The 22,045-nt window shown below is 38.6% G+C and overlaps 1 protein-coding gene across 1 annotated transcript; it reads right to left on the minus strand.

Annotated features, from left to right (window-relative positions):
* Positions 1-11,698: 11,698 nt before the first annotated feature.
* LOC108972586 lies at positions 11,699-15,737 on the minus strand. The gene is made up of 9 exons (XM_018939223.1): positions 15,344-15,737; positions 14,990-15,158; positions 14,660-14,935; positions 14,057-14,579; positions 13,589-13,818; positions 13,296-13,470; positions 13,141-13,237; positions 12,381-12,691; positions 11,699-12,253 (listed from the first exon to the last, which is right to left on the minus strand). Exons 1-9 carry the CDS (start codon positions 15,646-15,648, stop codon positions 12,105-12,107), a joined length of 2,235 nt encoding a protein of 744 aa, XP_018794768.1. The 5' UTR covers positions 15,649-15,737; the 3' UTR covers positions 11,699-12,104.
* Between the last annotated feature and the right edge of the window lie 6,308 nt (positions 15,738-22,045).

The raw sequence follows: 22,045 nt of genomic DNA on the forward strand, positions 1-22,045 counted from the left end.
ATGTGAAATTAATGGATTGGCCGGCGCAGTCGCCGGACCTTAACCCAATCGAACACTTATGGATGAATGTAAAAAAGGGAATAAAGGATGCTAAGCCGCAAAATTTGGAAGAATTATGGAGAGCAGCAAAGAATACTTGGGAAAATATACCCCTCTCTAGATGCCGCACCCTTGTAGACTCCATGCAGTCCAGATGTGCCGAAATAATAAAAAATCGTGGGGGAGCAACTTCATATTAAATGTAAGGCCATTTGTATGAATTTCAAAACAACAAACGTGTGTTCTTATAATTTTTCATGCTTTGTTCTTATTTTTTCGAACAGGCTGTTTAAGACCCAATGCAACAAAATTTGCAGTACAAAAAAGTTAGTGCGTATTTGACGACTAGATTTTCAATTTTTTTAATACTCACAATATGTATAAATTTTTWAARAAAAAAAGGTTCAATAAAATATTACTGAAAAAATTTTATTCAATGATTTCGATATTCACTTTGGTTGTTCTTATTATTTCGAACACGTCTGTACTTGTTGACATTATCCATAATGACATTCTGAACATGAAACCATGCATCCTCTTTCCATGAACCCATATTACCCATTAACTACTGAAGTTGTTCCACCATATCTCTTTTCAGTACTTTTCAAAATACTGGAAAGAGACTGATGTCCCGATCAGGACGAGGATCGCTCTTGATCTTATCAGGGATCTTCAGGAGAGGAACACCACTAGCAATTTTCCACTCAAGTGGAAAGTATTGTAAGTGGCCTCCAGGTATTCCGGAATGAACTTCCACAAACTTTTGCACATCTCTCCGTTCGAACAGTCAAAACCTGGGGACCGTTGAGACCTAACAAGCTCAATTCCTCAGCATCTAATGGAGGGACAGGTACCTCTTATGCTTGAGGTAACTACAACTCCGACATGGCAAAGAACGCACCTAAGAGAGCCCCCGTATACTCTCCACTACTGACTCGTCTATCTTTATTAAGAGCAATGCTTCCAAGGCAATAAAGGAAAATCTGGCACCTTTCAGTGTTGATTACATAAGCCAGCTTTGTCTCAATCTCAGCAAAGTGAAATTTACTGCTTTCATATTCTTGTAGATGGAAGCCTCCAAGCTAGTCCTGCTTGCACATATGCTACCTCTTAAAGTCTGTTTCAAGAAATTTTCATTTACAAACCCCCAGAATGGAAACTGACGACGATTTGGCTTCGAAACAGAGCTCATAGCAGGGTAAGCTGAAGCCATGACATTCAGGTATACATAATTGATTCGGACCGACATTTGTAGTCTGCCGCTACAATAACAAAATCAGTAACGAAAGCCGCCACCCTCATCTAATAACATCCTCACCAAAAACTAACTGTTATACTACCACCTATACCGGTCACCAAAAACTAACTATAATACTACTCGAAACAGATATGGATGTTTGGCAGCCTTTCTCCGGTGCTTCTTCAGTTGTTCTTATTTAGTAAGCAACTTAGAAAAGCTCAACTGGCGTTGAACTTAAAATTTTCTCTAGCCTGCTATTGGTTCATTTCTTCAATATAAAAGCTGTCCAGCAAAAAATCAAGAATTAATCTCATTTAGCGTTACTCAAAGCGCCGATTGTCTTATATTGCGAGCAAAAGTAAAAAGGAAAGGAATCATGCTAACCTCAAAGTGCTTTTAATTACTCGAAATAAACATTTCTCTTCACAAGAATATTTACGTGCAACTTTGTGACCACAAATCGCCTATCTCATAGAAATATAATCAATTGCCCTCATTTTCATTTGTAAAGTTTCACTTCAATGCAGAATTATTATTGCTGGAAATTGCCAGAAGTATGAACTTAACGGTTGACCGCATTCTCAGTCCGACTTTTATGATTCAATTAAATATCTTTATGGATTTTCACTTTTATGCGATAGCTCGTGCATATACTATATGTATATACATGTGTAAGTGAGTATGGGCAACTGCATGTGATAACTACTTTATAGCCCTCAACTGCCACTAAGGCTATCAAATATATATATGTTTGTGTGTGTAATTCCAGCAGCGATTCTTTCAGTTCACTCTCACAAGTAATCAACCGAAATTGAGCAATAAAGTTAACAAGCCGCGATTTGCAACTACTAACCGCTGCCAAACAGGAAGCGGCGCAGGAGAAAACCGAATTCATAAACAAATTAATTTAAAGTAAAAAGATGTGAAGCTGCAGTTGCAAGCGATATGAAAGACAGCAGTTGATACTGTTTATAATTTAATAGTGAATATAAGTTATTAATATAATTTATAATATTTTTCAGCATTTGCATATAAAGGTAAGCGGATATTGAATTGGTTGATTGGATATGCTTTAATGAGGTAATGATTATTTTTTTATTTATGTTATTTTGGCAAACATTTTGTAATGGTAAGGTTGTCAATTAAGGAGGTTTGAGGTTGAATTTTATGTATTTTTTGGTAAATGCAAAATAATATAACAAGACTTTTCATAAGTTTACAGGCAAAGGAAAAACGATATAATAGGAACCATGTAAATTGAAACAAAATTTGAATTTTCGTTATATATTGGTCATACATTGGTTATCATATACTCATACTTTAGTTATAAAATGGTTATATATTGGTCATTATTTCTGATAGCGAACTTAAATTATTTTCTTGATGATACGATTTTAGCTGACGATTTGATAATTTTTCTATCCATTTTTTATCCCATTTGAGTATTTATATTTGAAGAGCACACAAAATTAATATAAAAAAAATTCAATGAAGTAGAAGCGGTGCAAAATGCCGCATCGTGACGCTATGACTGATACATTTTGGTTAGTCAACTGAAAAATAATGCGAGACAAGAGCAGCTCTTGCTCTATTCTGCGATTCTGCGATTCTGCGAGCGTGTGTCGCCACCACAAAGTGACCAGCTATTATTGCGACCAAGTTCCAACAGGATACGCTCTACCGTTTTGCACTTGACTTTTGCAGTTTTGCACCCAAGTAGCCCGTTCCTTAGGGAAGTTGAGATCAATTGAATCGAAAGGGTGGACCTAAGAGATGATATCATTTTAGGCTCCTTCATTGTTGACTATTTCCCAGCAATTGAGTCGCAAGTCCGTTACGTATATTATGGTTCGTCGATCCAGAGAAATGGTAACTAAATTATTTTATAGTTTCTTTTATAAAAGAATGTCATTCTTAGTCTCGATGGAGAACGTCATTTCTCACATAAAAAAACTGTACAAGAGTTTGCTTGAAATTTTGTGTTTCCAATGGAATCATGGCTGCGAAACCATTGAGAATGTTGCCGAAGTGTTTTATGAGTTAACTCAGGTGTTCGAGAGGAGCAAAGCATTGAGTGAAGGTCGTGAAGTCATAAAAATCTTATCTTTTGCGAATCTTCTTTCCTTGACTCTTATTATAATGACTGAAAAACATCATATTTAGTGGAAGAGCTCAACATCTCATCTTATAGATCTACTCAACAAATTTTGGTTACTGAAAAGGAGCATATTTTGAAGACGATAATAAAGATTTCGTCAACCCGGGTTTAATTTGATCAGTTGTATTATTACTAATTTATATTAATGTATTACAAAACTTTAATTAAAAATTATGTGAAATCGTCTATTGTAATTTTAAGGAAGCTGCTGTAATTGACATTCAAATAAATTAGGCAGACTAGCTTAGACTCAATATAAGTGAGGTTAGAATTAGCCGCGGTTTGGATTTTATTTAATTCACACAGCATGCAACAGACATCACAACAAACATGCTTCATCTTAACTTCATCAAACTCTTTATATTCTTCATCTTTATGTTTTCTGTTTATATTTTTAACTGCATCGAATGCAAAAACGGACGTGTGTAATAAATTATTCTCACTCGCAAAAAACTGATTTCAGATTACGCTTTGCACTTACGTATATTGAATCATTTCTTCCTTTAACAAATTGTGCCGTTGTTTCCTCTTGCATAATCGTCAGCAATACTTTATCTGAACCTAAAGTTGGCACATAATTTATGTGACTGCATGAGTTTCGAGATAAACTTGAACTTCCTAAAAAGATAAGCCGCCAACAAAAGACTTAAGCAGCGAACTTGAAGACCACCAAAACGGACTTAAACGCAATTGCGATAATTTCTGACAATTTTACGGCATTCAGCGCGAGTTATGCACGCATTTTGCTTAATAATTATCAAAGGTGAATTTATGCGAAATTGTGTGTGAGCAAAAACAAAGTGGCAGCGCATTTCTCATTTACGACAGGCGTTCTTGACCGTGGAGCGGATCTGTTTTTCTTATTCTACTTTTAATGCCGTTGGCATGCAGCAACAGGAGGTAGATTGCAGGCCTCATTGCTGGCTGCTTAAACGACTTTCACAACTTTTTCTCTCGATTGTGGCCGTCGCGCTGATGAAACAACAGCAGTGGCGAAACAAAAGATTTAAGTAGCGAACTTGCTGCAGTGCAAAAAAAGTTCATAGTAAACAAACCTGACATTGGCGCGGCGACATAGAAGGAGCCAAGTGAAATGCGCTGACATTCTTGTCGCTTGCAACAAAAACTACAAACAAAAAACGTAGAAATACACGGTGCCTGCGCAGAATCAGTCTCGACGCCACATCCTTTCACATACCTAGCAGCTGGCAGCTAGCAGCGCGCAGTAAAGAAAGAAGAAAATATTTATAAATAAACGAGCGCAAGAGAATAAACGAAAGCGGCTTTTAATTGTTAAAGTGAAAAGCGACTGGCGGCACGGCGCGCTGCGGCGCGTCACGTCAAGGCGAACAGCAACTTCATTTTGCGAAAAAAACGCGCGCGCTGCTGCTTATAGGCATAACTACAACAACAACTAACGCACTATTTGCCATCTGATAGCAACGCGCTCCATGCTTTGGCCTACATCATTATTAGCTGCGCAATTATTTTTGTCATCTGCGCTGCGCGGCGCTTCGCATGTTCTTATTAAGCGCATAATTCACTCAATTCGCCAACTGTCTGACTCAGATGTCAACCTGCGGCTGAGCCGCTTCTGGCGCGCTTGTTATTGCTGTTGTTGGCTGCTGCAAAGTCTTATTTTTATTTTTTAAGTTTGCTTCTGCCACAGAGCAAACTGTACGCTGGTTGTCGCTTGCAGACTTGTGGCGCTGTTGCTTGTCAATCTGTCATTGACATTAATTCCGTGTTGTGCGCATTCACAGCTCACTTTCATACGCGCGACAGCGGCTTACAGCGGCCGACTGCCGACTAACGAGAAGAAGCAATGAAATTTCGCTTTAATTAAAATCATCATTATTCTGCGCAATTCTGTGGCCCTGCAAAACGGGTTAACCTCAAATGAAGCGCGCAAAAGAACAAAATAATTATCGGTGCCCAGCAGCATCCTATTTTCTTGCGGTGCTTTTACGGTAAATATTTAGTCACACTTGATTTAAGCCATTGCGGCAATTTGTTCGCAATATCTGTGGCGTAAGCATGCTGTGTGCTGTTGTAAGCTTTTCGCTTCTTTTTCTTTCGCATTTTATTTATAATTTCACCTGATTCTTATTACACACCTCTTCTTACTGTTGCTGTTGTGTTTACTTCTCCCCAAATCGATACGTTGCGTGGGCTGCCGAAAGTTACCGTCATTCATAATAATTGGCCTGGCATATCGTTTATGTCTTTTGTATTTAAAAATGATATCATTTTGACACAGATTAGCCGAATCCGTTTGCCGAATTCTTTTTGGCTGTTGCTTGCTTTGTTGCTGTTGCTATTGTTGCTGTGATTTTCGTCGAATGCCTCCGATGGCCTAAATTTGATAAAGATGCAATTAAATAAGAGGAAACTAGCGGGCCAATTTGTTTTTGTTTCGGATATTTGCTGTGGCGGATAAATAATGTGTTCTTAGCCCAATATTTTTGGGGAATGAATGTGGGAGATGTGGGTACGATTTGGGCGCATACAAGAAAAAAAAGTTTACAATCTGCAAAAATAGTTTGAATAATTAAAATTATCGTTAAATATGGAAAATTATATGAAAATATATGCCTCAGGTTAGATAAGACGGTTGATCGCTCGGCAGGGACTTAACTTAGACTGTTGTATTTAGCTCTTTGTGAAGCCAAAGCGCCCTAAACCGTCACAAAGCTGCTGAGTAATTTTATCGCCTTGCCTTTTAGCGGCCTTTTCAGGGAAGGAAACAAAAAGTCGGGTTTGAGTTGTTTGAGTCTCTTGAAGACTTCCACGTAAAACTTAACGTTGCCGGTTTGTCCAGGAGGAGGTCCGCTCGTTCGTTAGCTAGAAACGACCTCTACCGAATCCAGTCGGGGCGCGCATGCTTCGAAGTACAGTCGGGGTGAAAAAAAAATCAGTCTTATTACTTTCCGTGCAAACACTGTAAGACTGAAGTACTTGTCCTAGCTATTAAGCCTTACAATTACTCGTAATATCCCAAATCAGTCGAATCATAAAGTAACTTGACGCTAGCGATATCCTATATGGGATCCGACTTGTAGATATATTTTCACTAGTCTTGAATGTACAGCCAGCGAACTCAAAGCTAATATCGCTTTTCTACTATTGGAGTGGATCTTCGCCACTCTGAAGGAGGCCTCATTCAAACAACCAAAAATAAGCTGTTAATTAATAATGCGAATGTTTTCAATACGGCAGTCAGGACAACAGTACGGAGCATACATTCTTGCCTTTCATATTTCGTTATTTGGAAATCCAAGTGTTGCAATCTGGCAATTCGAAACGTAAAGTTTGACACTTTTAATGTACGAGCGCTATTTATCCTGTTTACAGTAACTTAAAGTATTCATAGGCCAAAAAGTGAAATTAAATCGCGAACATTTTCGCGCAATTATTTTTTACAACTTTCGCCGTGGATTAGCTCACCAACAGTGCATCGATGAACTTAAATAATTTTTTTGTGACAAAGCTCCATCAAGGACCAGTTTCTCATGGTATGTGTTTATCGATGATATGTCCCAATGTCATTACCTCGCAAGAGATAGAGGCAACTGGCGAAGTTTTGTATTCTCTGCCCAGCCTGTCCCACGGTTGTAGTGTCAAAGAAGAAGAAGAAGAAGAGGCACAGATAAACACAGAACACTTATCTCTGAGATCTCACTTCCAGAAACTAATTAAAGTGGAGAAAATTAGAGCAAACACAGTATGTTGAAATATTAGAAATTAGCTCTGTGACGGAACTGGCTTGAGTCTGTTGAGACGGCATATTTTTTACAGCTCGTGTTTGTCCAATCTGTAATAAGTGGATCAACTAGGGTGGAGACAGTTTCGTTAAATCAAGCAATGTTGTTGTTATCAAGGCGTGGTTACATGATAGGGTAAATTCTGGCTTAAGTGCAGTCGATTGCGATTAATCATTCGAATATCGCATTCGATGGAATGATGAGCTGCATGAAATTTACGACGATATTGACATAGTTGAGCGAATTAAAAGTCAGTGGCTACGCTGGCTAGGTCATGTCGACCGAATGTACCTAACGGAGGGGAAGCGTTGGAAAAACCAGGTAGAGAAGGACCTAACTTCGCTGGGCATCTCCAATTGGCCCTACATTGCGAAAAGACGGAACGACTGGCGAACTTTGCGTTAATCGTCAACAATGTGGACGCCGATAAAGAAGAAATCTGAATATATAAAAGCTTACTTAAATATTTTTCTTCAGGTCGGAACTATTTATTGCAAAGCTAGTATGAGTCTAGTCACAGCTATTTTGCAATCTAACCTCTTTGAAAAATCTATGAAGCTTTAGCCTCAATCCGATCAACATATGAGATCGATCTGAAAAATTTGAGAGCCACATTTGTGATGTATGCTCTTAAGATATTTTATGTGGCATCGGTAATTCGAGATATTAAAGTTGCTAATATCCAAACATTGGGCTCGACCTCAATGATAAACCTGTTTCTTCCCTAGACATAGGAACGCATCTTGTAATAGTTATAAAACTGAAAGAAATCATTAGATTTGTTAAAATTGAAAACGTCTACAATTAGACAGTAGACTATAAAGAATGCTTGTTGCGACGACTGTGACCTGATAACATGAAATACAGAGTGAAAGAAAATACAGAGTCAATGCCGTGTGGGCTATAACTAACCATATGATGGAGAATAGACTTGCCACACTTTCCATACAAAGAATCGAAACCAAATATGTTCGTAGGTGCTGCAAATAAATCTCCACCTAAAGTGAATCTCAGTGTCTAGAAACTTGCAAACAAAAAGTCACAGCCACGGTAACAGCTAGCAGTTGGGCAGTGACTTTAACGACATTCGACCGATACAATCAGAGGCGGCGACATTGACGTCAGCGTAGGCAGCACGAACTGGATGTTTTTTTACGCGAGCAGTTTATTAAGGACGGTCAGTGTTGTGGCGGCTTCAATGGAGGTTCTCCCTTTATTTAGTGAACTGAGTTGATAGCATCTGGTAAGAGGATCACACCAGCACGATGATCGCTTGAAAGTTCGCGACGTTGCTGCGACGAGTCAAAACAAACGGAAAGCAAATTAAAGTAAAATAATAAAGTAAACATGCCAATACTTTTTTCCCTAATCCAACCGACACATAGCCACACTTACGTACGACAATATGCAAATATTTACGAGTGCATCAGCCGGCAAGGCTGCGGCAGAGCTCATGTAGCCAAGCAAATTTAAATAAATATTTAGTGGATGGCACTAGGGAAACTTGGTGATTCGATAACGCGTCCACGTCAAATGCCGACGAGTGATGACCAAGTTGGCGTCGGCGTAGGAAAGTGGAGAGCTGTGCTCGCCGCGCCATTTGGAGCGCCAAATGAGTGCACACAATGCAAAACAAACAAACCCACTTGCAAACCTACGCAACCCACACACACTCGCACAACCATATGTGCTGGCACACACCCTTTGGTCGGCTTACCGACCTTCACTGTGTGGATACCATCATTGATCAGTTTGATTTTGGCAAGCGACTCATCCATTTGCACCTCGCTTCAGTCAAACCGCCCGTGACCATTACATACAGTTGTCTAGTGTCTAGTTTATGCATCTGTTGGTCTGTTTGTCTGTCTCTCTGTCTGTCCACAAGGTCCTCCGCGTGCTGCACGCTGATCAGCACAAGGAGATTTAAGACAGTTTAAGTGGATTTGCGATCTCGGCATCGTCGTTGCCGTCATCGCCGTAGTCATCAGCAGTGCACGATAGTCGAGTGGCTGCAAAAATCCATTTCAATTTGGTTTATTCGTTATTGGATTTTGTTTCTGAGCCGATTGTGTCACAGACCCAGATTCCTATGCCCTTCACCGAAAAAATGTATTATATAGTTTCAAGGAATGTGTATTTATTAAAAGCACACTAGGATCTTTTTATACATAAGGAGTGAATAATTGCCGAAGAAGAGATCAAATACACATAATATATGAAATAAGATCTGCATGCTGTCCCGGTAGATATATGAATTTCAAGCAATCGGAGGACAACCACAAGTTCGAGTCTCGAACTAAAAACTTTGTAGGCTTCAGCATTTTCCAGACTGCCATTTATTGGATTCTAGAGCTCTAGAGCTACTTTTCTTCTCATAGTTTTCAACAATTCAGTCTTCATGCCTCTAATTTCATTCGTCCATTATAGTGGCCACATGTGATTCTCAACTGATTCATAATATAATATATACATATAATAAAATTTATATATTTCATCGGTATCAATCATTATTTTTTTCGCATCTCTGCATGAATGGCATAGAAATACCCTCCACAGCCATTCATTTGACTTCACTTTAATTGTTGTTGTATTTTATTGTTTCGCACTGCTCTCATTTCTTACTGTTTGTTTACCTTACGTATTTGTGGTCTAAAAATAATTACGCGTACCTTTATTCACTGTTTTATGTAGGCGAAGTTGGGCGCGTCCAACATATGCCGAGTGCATATATGTACAAAAATTTTAATAAGTAAATGTAGCAATGTATGAAAGCGTGGAAGTAGACTTGCAGCAACATTTTTGAACTGCCCTTTGATCATAAGTGTAACTGGAAATTAATACTTCATGGAAATATGTATTCATTTACTTTCGATACCAAACGGTATTTATATAATGAGCCTGGTATATTATGTTTGCTACAAAGTTTCTAAACTCCCAGAAGTAGGAACAGAAGAGAACATAGGATACCATAGAAAAATGTATTTACAAGTATTACGGATCGTATGGAAATCTTTTTCATTGACGAGATTCCTTCAATAAATTTTATCCGGATTATTGTCCAAGGCAAAGCTACAATATCCGAAGAAATTTTCCAAGTCTTACTTACTATTGAATTTCTTCAAAACCTCTCCAGTCTTCTGTGCATGATCTTCAAGCAATAATAGATTAAATAGATAGATAATTGAGTTGAGTTGAGTTGAGTTAAACACTTTTTAAGTAAAGTTAAGTTATGCTAAGTTAGGAAAAGTAAAGTAAAGTTATTGTTATGTCAAACAAATCCCGCTTAAAAAAAACGTGTAGAAGAAAGATCACCTATATATAACTTTAATTGTTAAATTAATTTAAGTTAACTTAAGTGGAGTTGATTTGAGTAGAGTTAGACACTTTTTAAGTAAAGTTTAGTTATGCTAAGTTAAATAAAATAAAGTTAAGTTAGAGTAAGTAAAATTAAGCTAAGTTATTTAGTAAAGTCACCTTGAATTGTGTTAAGTTCTGTTATGTTAAGTTAAGTAAAGTTAATTTATGCTAAATTAAGTTAAGCTAAGTTCAGTTAAGTTGTGTTAAGTTAAGTTGAGTTGAGTTGAACACCTTTTAAGTAAAGTTATAGGATATGTTAAGTAAGTAAAGTACAATTAAGTTATTTAGTTAAGTTGTGTTAAGTTCTGTTATGTTACTTTAAGTAAAGTAAGTTTAAGTTATGATAAAAAAAAGTTAAACTAAGCTAAGTTTAGTTAATTTACGTTAAATTAAGTTACGTTATGTTGTTAAATTAAGTTGGTGAAATTAAACTACGTTAAGTTTAAATAATCTGTGTTAAGTTAAATGAAATAAAACTAGTTTATGTTAATTTAACATAAAGCCCATGCTGAGTTATTCTTCTTCTTCTTCTTCTTGATTGGCGTAGTCACCGCTTACGCGATTATAGCCGAGTTAACAACAGCGCGCCAGTCGTTTCTTCTTTTCGCTACGTGGCGCCAATTAGATATTCCAAGTGAAGMCAGGTSCTTCTCCACTTGGTCCTTCCAACGGAGTGGAGGTCTTCCTCTTCCTCTGCTTYYCCCGGCGTCGAATACTTTCAGAGCTGGAGTGTTTTCGTCCATCCGGACAACATRACCTAGCCARCGTAGCCGCTGTCTTTTAATTCGCTGAACTATGTCAATGTCGTCGTATATCTCGTACAGCTCATCGTTCCATAGGATGCGATATTCGCCGTGGCCCACGCGCAAAGGACCATAAATCTTTCGCAGAACTTTTCTCTCGAAAACTCGCAACGTCGACTCATCCGTTGATGACATCGTGCTGAGTTATTCAGTTTTCGAAAATGAGCACCCTCCCACATCCTTTACATTACCTTTTGAAAAACGTCGCTTGACATAGCCGCACTTCGTATCACTAATTCTTCCAAAAACAATGGAAATAGTTTGCAACATTCTTAATTTGATTTTATTTTAAGCTTTTGTGACACAAATTTACATGTTCAAAGTTACTTCGGTGCGATTAACGGTTTTTGCTACAGAACATTACAAAGTTTACATATTTTTATTTTACGCCAGTTAATACCTTCACACATTTTTATAATCATTCACCACCTGATCGCATATTTCGTTCCAAAAACGAATCTTTATTGAAAGTTATGCTTCAGAAACTCCCAAACTACAGATAAGCAATTACCTCGGCAATAAAAATTCTACCAGCTGCGGTACAACCTAAATTTTTCAAAAGCTGCCTCATTTAAGCGGGTGTCGTGTTAATTAACTCATTTGTAGAACATTTCTAAGTTACAACAACAATAATAGTTTGACAAATTTCACAAGAACCCGCACAATCTCACTTGTTATGCAAAACTGTCGAATGATAAGCATTCCGACACAAAACGACAACAAAAAACTATACAACAAATAATTTAACGCATTATTCTGACAAAAAGCATGTGAGTAATTCTACGGACTTTCCGACTACACCAGCGATAACGGCGCAACAAGCGGGCCTGAGTACGCTCCATAAAATTCGAGTTCAAGCGATGACAACACAGCTCCAACACAAGAATGCCAGCTAAAGTTTGCGTGAAAAAAGTCATAAGAAAATATGTGAAATACATTTTCGCAATATGCGGGCGTTCACACTGAGAGAAACTAAAGTGCATAATAAAAATTTATATTTTTATGGAAATTTAACGCACTTGCCGCCGCGTAGCCGCAGATTAGGACGATGAACGCGCCTTGCAACATGCGCAGGTTGAGCGGTTGTATGATTTGTGAGTCCAGCGATTTCGGTGTGGCTTCCGTATTTTCCTCACCCTTGCCATTAATATCGCTGCCACCGTTCGCGTTGCGATTGTCATCGCTCGGTGGTGGCTCATTGTTGCCATTGCTTTCAGAGGGGTTCTTGGGATGCAGTGCATTATATTCCTTACCCAACATACGCGATTGTGTGGCATATTCGGCATTTGTCATTTTGTCGAGAATGCCGCCTTCGAATAGATGTATGATGCTGACGATGGAAAGGCAGGTAATTAACTTTGGATGAAGTGGTAAATATCGAATGTTTGAGAGGCGCTGGATGAAGTGTTGCGAAATGAAACATAAATATGGAAGTGAAATGATGAGTTGAAAAGTGGGATTAGTTCAGATCAGAGATGAGGTTATAAAGGATTGCATTATATTAAGCAAGAAATGAGAGGAGATCAGATAAAATCAAAGAAGATGAGATGATGTGAAATAAGATGTGAGGTTATGAGATAACATGTGATGAGATAAGATTGGATAAGATGTGATGAGGTGATGAGGTGATGAGCTGAAGTAATATGAGTTGAGATGAAAAGAGATGAGGTTAGTTGCGATGAGATGGAATAAGTTGAGTTTAGTATGAAAGGAAATGAGATATAATTCAGATAAGATGAGTTGGAGAGATATGAAATATCACTATCCTGTGAAACTCACACATCATTAAGACTATCCAAGAAAGGGCAACCGATCTGCACTGCAACCGCAGAGTAACGCGTATAAAGTTTATGGCTGAGCTGAAATGTCTTGGAACCTTAAAAAAATATCGAAAAATTAGTTAATTAGAAATAAAAGTCTACCAACACTCCCACCAAATTGCTGTATATTGAAGTAGAGTGTCTCTCGTCCGCCCAAAACCGCCTTATTTTCCAGTCCGTCAGCGATCAATAAAATGCCAGCCTCCACGGAATCAATGAGATAACCCTCCATATCCGGATTCTGAAGCTTCATGAGCGCATACAATTGGCGAAATACCTCAGTGCCATTCTGAAGCAATAAACAAACACAAAAAAAAAGAAATATGGCATTTACACCAAACATTACTTTCACTTGCCGCATGCTATGCAACACAACGAGTATGCCATGGGTATAGTCAACCACCAACCTCCAGCATTTCCAGCGACGAGCTTTCCTTCTCCACAAACAATTGATAGCCATTGCGCAGCATGGCCGTCTGCAGACGTTGCAACGTGTTAATTGGTGCCTCATGTGGCGGACGCGCGAACTGCGACGTTAGCTGGGCGGAGTAGACATCAGCCAGCACGTAGGTGGCCGCAATCCAGTAGACGATCATGAGAAACTTGGCACGATAGCCATGATAAAGCTCCTTGCAAGCTGCAGCCAACGACAAAGACAAGCACACACGGGTGGACGGATATAATGAGGCAGGTAGTAGTGATAAAATAATTGAATGAAATGGGAATGCAATAAATGTCAGCAGCATAAATAGCCGAAGCTGAGCTACTGAGCGGAAATGCGCTGACTGAGTGGACGCACAGAATGGTCATTAAAAGATAAGATGCTGCTGTTCAGGACTTCTAATGAAGACACAAGTCCACACTCACATACTTACACTGCTTGAGAAAGAGTTGCACTGTGAACCAAATGCATTTATCAAAAAGATTGTTTGGTATTTCCGCCAATCCCTGCACTCTGGCACTGCGCGTCTGCGGCTCATGCACCTCACCTTGATGTTGCTGTTGTCGTTGCTGACGCAGTAAACGCCTTGTCATCTCGTTGTCACGTGTGATTTCCTTAATGTATGCCATATGAAAGACCAAGTCATCGGCGCGCTCCACGTCACATTGTTGTTGCCTACGCAAGCGACACCTTGCTCCGCGATTTTGACAAGGCAAGTGCCACTTGTAGGGTATAGCGATTATGGCATAAAATATAGGACCCGAAAATATAACCGTCAATATCAGATAAGGCCACACATCGCGCTTGAAAGGACGTATTATGGCGAAGGCTTCATTGAGACGTCGCGGCGCATGCGTCGCAAAAGCGCCTGAGTCGGCTAGTGTGAAGAAGGAGAACTCTACGGCCTTGCGACGCTCCCAACTGAGGCTGACGTCGCCGAGCAGAAAGTCAGCTAACTGAAAAGTAGATGAAAAATAGAAGAACAGAAGGAAACTACTTCCCTGTAAGGCCGTGCGCCTTTTCCGTGGCCACTTACACCATTTTGCAATAGTCCTATGCCGCCAGTAAAGGTATCATTCTCCTCGTCTGTGTCATCGTTGCGCAAAGAGCCCTGTGTTCTGCCTGGCGCTTCGATGTAAACAAACTGAAAATTCATATGCTGCGCCAGCAGATTGAGGAGGCAATGATCTCGTCCGCCGGTGACATTCACTTCTGTGAATTCGTTGTAGTCATTGGTGGAGTCAATGTAGTCGTCAAACATAGTAGAGTTTGTGGAGTCGTTCTCATAGCTGACCCAAAACCAGGGAGGAGACTTACCGGAAAAAAATGTTTCGAAAAAATTGATTTAATTTCCCTTTGTACTTACATGAAAGACGGGTACCCGGAATACACGTCCATTGAAGTTCGAATAAACTGTTGCAGCATTGGGCAGTAGCGGCACTTTTTGCAATCCCAAGTTATCGCCATCATACCAGTTCACCAAACGCAGATTGCTTACACCGTCGGGTACAGCTTGATTGTAGTATATACGAAATCTGCGCAGATGTGTATAAAAAGTGAGGTATATGGCTTAAGCTAACTCCCTTAACCTCTCTTAATATAAAGTGACTTAACATAGCATAGCATAACACAACTTAAACCACAACCTAATAAGGTGCATGTCTGTGCTAAAGCAACCTAAAATCCATTTAATGAAAAAGAAAATAAAGTTGCAGCTTACGCCTTCTTCCTGGGCCTCGTAATAACCACCGCACGCATTGGCTCCTCAAAACGCACCTCGTTCGCCTTCGGTGGATGCTTGGCGCCCCAATAGAATATGAATAAGCTCAGCCGGTGCGACAATCTGCGCTCCTGTATGCGCGCCGAGAGCTCATAGGGTGCACTAAATATCAGATTGACGCTCTCAATCGAACCTTGTAGGCTATCTTCGACGAATTTGAAAAACAAATCGGCCCTATCATAAATGACAGACTTAAAGTTGAGCTTATGCAGCTGATAGATGAAATCGTCGATGTCCATTTGCATGTTTTCCAATTGCGAATCGTTAGGAATTTCGGCCGAAGCTGGCAAGGGTGCATGTCGCGTGGTGAAGTGGAACTGCGGCGCCGCCAGTATGGCCAATTGACGTGGCTTCAAGCCGTTGATTATTTCCGACAGAGCTTCGAGTGGTAGAAGAAAATATATTTATATATTTGTAGGCATTTTTAGTTGTTTTTATTGTCACTGTAGTCTATATATTCTTCTATATATATCTATATTATATATATTTCCCTACAGTCTATATATTTTTTTATTTGGTTTTAGTTCCAGACGCACCAATGGCCACATCGGAAATGTTCCTATCCGCATTATACGTGATCGCACCCTGCACCAGAGCGCACGACAGCCATCCAAGTAGCCACAGAATGAGTACTTTCATTTTCTTGCGAAGAATGCGCGCGTCTGTACGAGTATATGAGGGCAAGGTAAGCGCCGTGTCTTGTGGCAATGTGTTTGCTTTATTAATTTTATTGCTTACTCTTCACATTACTTTTAAGTTCACTTTCAATCAACTAAAGTAACTCTGGCTGCCCTCGGGCGCTTTTATATGCAGTTGTGAGTAAGAAAATCCATTTAACACACAGACACTCACAAACGGTAGCTTCGACGTAATCCATTCGGCTATGGCTACGTCCGTGGCTTCAGTTTGGGTTCTGGCCTGTGCTGTGGCTCTGCCCTGCCAAACATCAATTTATGATATGTTGATTGTCAATTATCACATCAACTTTAAATATCGCATGTCAGCAGCCGTCAATATTTTTACGATGCGTCGCTTTACAATATTTCCTCAAGCGCATTTAAAGCGGCGGCATCGTACTTGCGTAGCGTCGGCCGCTACCACGATTTCGTACTTCTTTTCTCCATGTTTTTTCCACTTTTCTGACCGCCAGCTTTAAATATTGCATTGTTCTTTAACTGCATGCTGGCGACGGCCTATTGTTGTTGTTGGCTTAAGCGCTGGCACCTGCAGCTAAATATTCTTTAATATTTATATCTTCGTATCGCCGAAGTTACAGGAAGGCATTCATATTTATAGTATTATTAAAATATCGTAAATAGTTTTGCCTGATGGGATAATAAGGTGGGAAGACAATCGAAGTCGTAGCGCCATCTGCAATATAGCATATATTATATATGCTGCTTTTGAGGGTGTATTGGCATGCGAAACTGAGCATTTTGCGGCTATTTGTATTAAAAGTTCTTAATATGACGTTTGGCAGAATTTGATACTAAAATAACTTACGAGGTGTGTTCAAAAAGTATCGCGAATTTTGTGTGTTTTGAAAAATTATTTATTTTTTCGTGAATATCTATTTTGTCCCCTTCAAAACAATAGCCATGAGATATTATACACTTGTGCCAACGGTTTTTCCAATCTTAGAAGCACTTCAAAACATCATTTTTTTTTTATCTTCTTCAGCTCCTCCTTCGATGCCGTCTTTATCTCGTAAAGAGAAGCGTAACGTCGTTCTTTCATGGGCCTCTTCAGTTTAGGGATCAAGAAAACGTCACAGGGGGCCAGATCTGGGGAATACGATTGCTGCGGCATCATTAGTGTGTTGTGTTTGGTCGCGCACAAGCAACGATGTGTGAGCAGGGGCGTTATCGTGGTGCAAAAGCCAATTTTCGTCACATCTTCTCGGCCTTCTGAGAACATTTTGCTTCGGTCCAAGGTAGCTTCTCCGTATGCCACAGTAAACATTCGGAAAGCATCCCCGTACTTATTTTCGTTTTTCACACAAAATTTGATACAGGTTCTTTGATCCATTAAATGAACATTCAAACTGAGCGAGCTTGTCGGCATAAGTGGGAGACATGAGTACCAACATAACGCCACAAAAAATTCAAACTTCGAATATACGTAACCCGTGAAAATTCAAAATTCGCAATACTTTTTGAACACACCTCGTACATTACACAGGCAGAGACACTGGCTTAGCAGAGAGCGGTAGGTTCCTTAGGTGTATATACTATACATTAACTAGAGTTTCTAATATCGCTAGAATGTACTAGTCTATCAGTCTTTCTAATGTTTTTAGTAAAAAGGAGGAGAGGCTGATATTTCTAGAAGAAGAACATGCGACTCATCATGTTGGCTACAATGGTAGAAGTCGTTCACTTATTTATTGTTCCACCAATATTCATTGTTATAACCGCCACAGAGTATATTAAGTTTGCCATGAAGTTTGTAAGACACCAAAGGAAACGGCCGCGACGCTTTCTCCATTTCCTTCTGTTCGTCTGTCTGTATATACCCACACTAGTTCAACGGTTTTTGAGATATCGATCTGAAATTTTGCGCACACCCTTTTCTCTTCAAGAAGCTGCTCATTCGACAGCACTACCAAAATCAGGTCAACATAGTCATTTGTCTGCTTATTCGACAGAACTACAAAAAACAGGTCAATATAGTCAATATAGCTTATAGCTGCCATATAAACTGAAGGATAAGATTAAAGTTCTTTTATGGAAAACTTTTTTATTTGTCGAGATATTTGCACGAAACTCAGTATGGGTTCTTATCAAAAACTCCGGTATAAATTCTGACAAACTGTACGATCAAAATCAAATTCTTTTACAGAAATTCTTTTATTTTTGAAGGGTGTTGTAGCTTCGGTGCAACCGGTATGAATTTTTTTCTTGTTTTATTAAAATTTTCAAAAATCTTCGTTTAAAAAACCTGAGTCAGTATGGAAATATGAGAATAGAAAGTGATGTTTTGAGCACGCAATGTAAACAATAATAACTGAAGAATACCCAAGCAATAGCAAGACATGCGCGCAGTTTTCATTAGCGATCACTTGTGCCATCATCAAGCTGCTCGTATATAAATAATACTGGCTGCCCTAAAGCTATTTAACAATTACTGACAATATTTCCAATACTTCAGTACTTCGATTGTTATTCTAGTTGCTTTTGTTGTTGCTATAAAAGTGGATACACAGTGCACTAGTAAGTCGTGAAATTGTTCTTATTTTTCACCACGAGTGTAGAGACTAAAGTAATGTACACTCACTTTTACTTGCGTCCGCCAGCGTCTCACTTATTTATTTGCGTACTCATTCCTAAGTGAAAAAGTGAAAGAAAGTAGTTCTTTATGAATGACAGCGCTGCCGGAAAGCTACAAGCCCACACCTACTTGCTTAACGGTTGTGGTTGCAATGTGCGTTATTTACATTTCTATGTCGGGTATGGCTGCGGGCAGCAGAAGAATACATAACTGCCATTGCCTCACTTAGCCCTCTGCCACTTTATCGCCCAAAATTCCAACTTTCAAACGCACATTTATCATTTGGCGAGTTTTAAGCTTTTTGTTGTGTTTTCTTTTTGTAACTGCTTTTGTTGTGAGAAATGCTTTGCCTGTCTGCGCCAAGTCTGATGCGATCTCGCCGCGTTGGCCTGAAACCGCCAATTATGCGCGTTTAAGTTTTCCGCCTGCACGCAGCGTTTCATTTGTTTTTTATTTTATTTATTTTTGCTGTGCTTCCACGATCTACTATTAGCATTTTCTCAGTCAAATATTTTCTTGTGCCCATTTAATTCCATTAGCTAGCGTGCTGCATTTTCCCAACCGAATTCTGCGGCGCTCGCTATGCGTAGTGAAAAGTTTCTTTTTGGACAGCGAAATTGCAGTTAGACAAATTAAAGTAAAGAGTACTTTCCTTACGCTAGTTACTAGCGTGTGAGTTGTGCTTGCATATACATACATTTGCTCGTGTTTGTTGTTGGTTGCTTTGTAGTTGTTCTTCATGCGCTTGGCTTGTTCGTTTGCGGTCGGCGCTTTGGCCTGTGCACATTTGGGCCACTAATCGTATAATTTGTACTTAACGGTACATTTTTGTTTAAATTTTACACACTTGTTTACATTGTGGCTGCTTCCTCGACGCTTGCTTGGCTGGTTCGGCAAGAAATCAGACAACCGAAAGCATTGAATGCATGCTCAGCTATGCTCATTTGCATTTTCTATGCTTTTAAGTGTTTTTATTTTAGTTTTTGTTTTTTTATATAAAATAATTAATAGCTTTTACAAGCTAAAAATAACGCGCTAAATGTAATGAGTAATTTACTGCTACCTCATTTTTTCGAACAATAAGCTCATAGTTTTAAGTTGTCTATAACTAACCGTAAGCATATCGGATATAAACTCGTAAGCGGTGGCTAATCCACTAACGAAGAAGAATAATCGTAAATATTATAGAAATATCTATGTATGTACATGTTCATATTAATTTTTTTTTTTGCAAATATACCTCAAACCAATGTTTATTAACATTGCAAACATTTTTTCGATATGTTAAACCGCTTTTCATAATACATTTCCGTTTCGTGTTTATGAGTTTCGTTATCGTGGCATCATTTTTGAATTATTCACTTAATATCTTTGAAAAAAATATTAATGATTTAATACGAAGTTAACACAAGCAATAAATTAGCTTACACAATTTCATAATAAACTAGTTAACTTGTGAACAACTAAGGAAGAGTCCATTTCGTGTTTGACTGAAAACTTTCTGCTATCATAATATGCAATACTACAATGCGAAAGAAAATAGTAATACTTTGCAATAATAATTTGATAATTAATATTTTTAAAATTCTTAATTTATTCTTCAAAATGTAAGTCGTTCTCCTCAAAGTAATTCTTTGGCCACATTACACTTGTACCATCGTTTTTTCCAATCCTTCAAACAGTTGTGAAAGTAAATTTTCGGAATAGCCTTCACTGCGCGTAGCGATTCACGTTTTATGTCTTCAACTCAAAACGGTTTCCCAGAAGCAGTCGTATGAGTTTGTTGAATAGCCAGAAAGCACACGGTACACAGAGCTAAATCGAATCAATACGGTGGTTGAAAATCCGGCAAAAACACATACAAAAATCAATGCAGTATGCGACGGCCCATAATTCCGGTCTCTTTTTACACAACATTCAAATAGTCTTCCTTGTTGACAGTTTGGTCGGCGGAAGGAATTCGGAGTGCACCACACCTCGATAATGGGAGAAAACGTTCACCATAACATTGAATTTCGACCTGCTTTGAAGAGGTTTTTTCGGCTTCGGCTCACCTTTGCCACCATATTTGGGCGATTGATCGTCTGTTTCCGGATCGTAAGCATTCATTCAAGACACATCGCCACTAATAATACATTTTATGACATCCTTGTAGTCGGAAGACATTGTTTCACAGACGTTAACGCGGCGCGGTTTTTCGAAAAAAAAAAGGAAATAAAAAAAAAACTGAGTGACTTTGGAACCAATCGCGCTTTCACCTTTCTTAGACACAAATGATGTTTCACAATAGCTTTCACTGTTCCTTCAAAAACAAAATACTTCACAAATTTCTTGTTGGCTTTCCTGACATTCTTGTTTTTTATACAAATATTTCAAAATATAGCGAATTTCTTCATTATTTTTACTCATTTTTGAATAGCTGTAACTTTTTTCAACTTCCCCGAATTTAATTTTTTGATTAACTGAAGCTTAACATCTCACCTTTCAACAGTATATGGTATAACACAATTTGATTCCTGGCACAGGAGATATACTATACAACTGCAACGACTTCTATTGATAAAATACGAAAAGACTTTTACGACTACCCAATAGATCAATGAATGGGTTGGTAGTTAAAACTTAAATGCTGTAATTTATGGTAAAATATCAAAACACTTAGATTTCAGATGTCACTCTGTCTGAGACTATTTTACCTATTAAATATAAAAATAAAGAAAAAGTCGAATAAAAATAGAATCAAAATTAACAATCCTGTCGTGAATCGTAAGCGATTAATCTCAAAAATATTTCTCTTCTAAAGTTAAATGCGTTGTTATCAACCTTGTTAGAAGACATTAAAATCATCTCGTAGTCAGCTTTGAAATGTCGTCAATACATGAGATTTTCATACATATATATTCCTCGATCTTTTGATTTTTAATGCAGTTTGTCCGGTGGTCGTGAACTCCAGAACATAATTTTCCAGTTATTCTAATTGAAATATATAAAAAAAAACCTCACAATTTATGCTACATCAAAGCTTTTAATATTTGCATAATTTTCAGCTTCGCGGTAACGTTAAATAACGATTTCGAGAGGCCTCAGTGGAATTTACTACCAACTACGCTTCCTTCTTGGTGAAACTTATAAACAGATCATCTACACTTATTACACTTGAGTCTATTTTTCATTACTCACACCTCTTTGCTGCATCACGTAAACGTCAAAAACTGAAAACTCATATAATATCTTTATGCAACAACAGTTTAAGACAGAGTGGAAACTCTCTAACACATTTCTGAAAAAAAATTCTTCGCAAAATTAGTGAGGATGAATTACTTTCCGCCAGCTTTTGCCAGCGGTCAGTAACTGTACACTACACTTAAGTAT

Source organism: Bactrocera latifrons, unplaced genomic scaffold (assembly GCF_001853355.1).
Source record: "Bactrocera latifrons isolate USDA-ARS-PBARC rearing strain unplaced genomic scaffold, ASM185335v1 scaffold_41, whole genome shotgun sequence".
Taxonomy (NCBI): Eukaryota; Metazoa; Arthropoda; class Insecta; order Diptera; family Tephritidae; genus Bactrocera; species Bactrocera latifrons.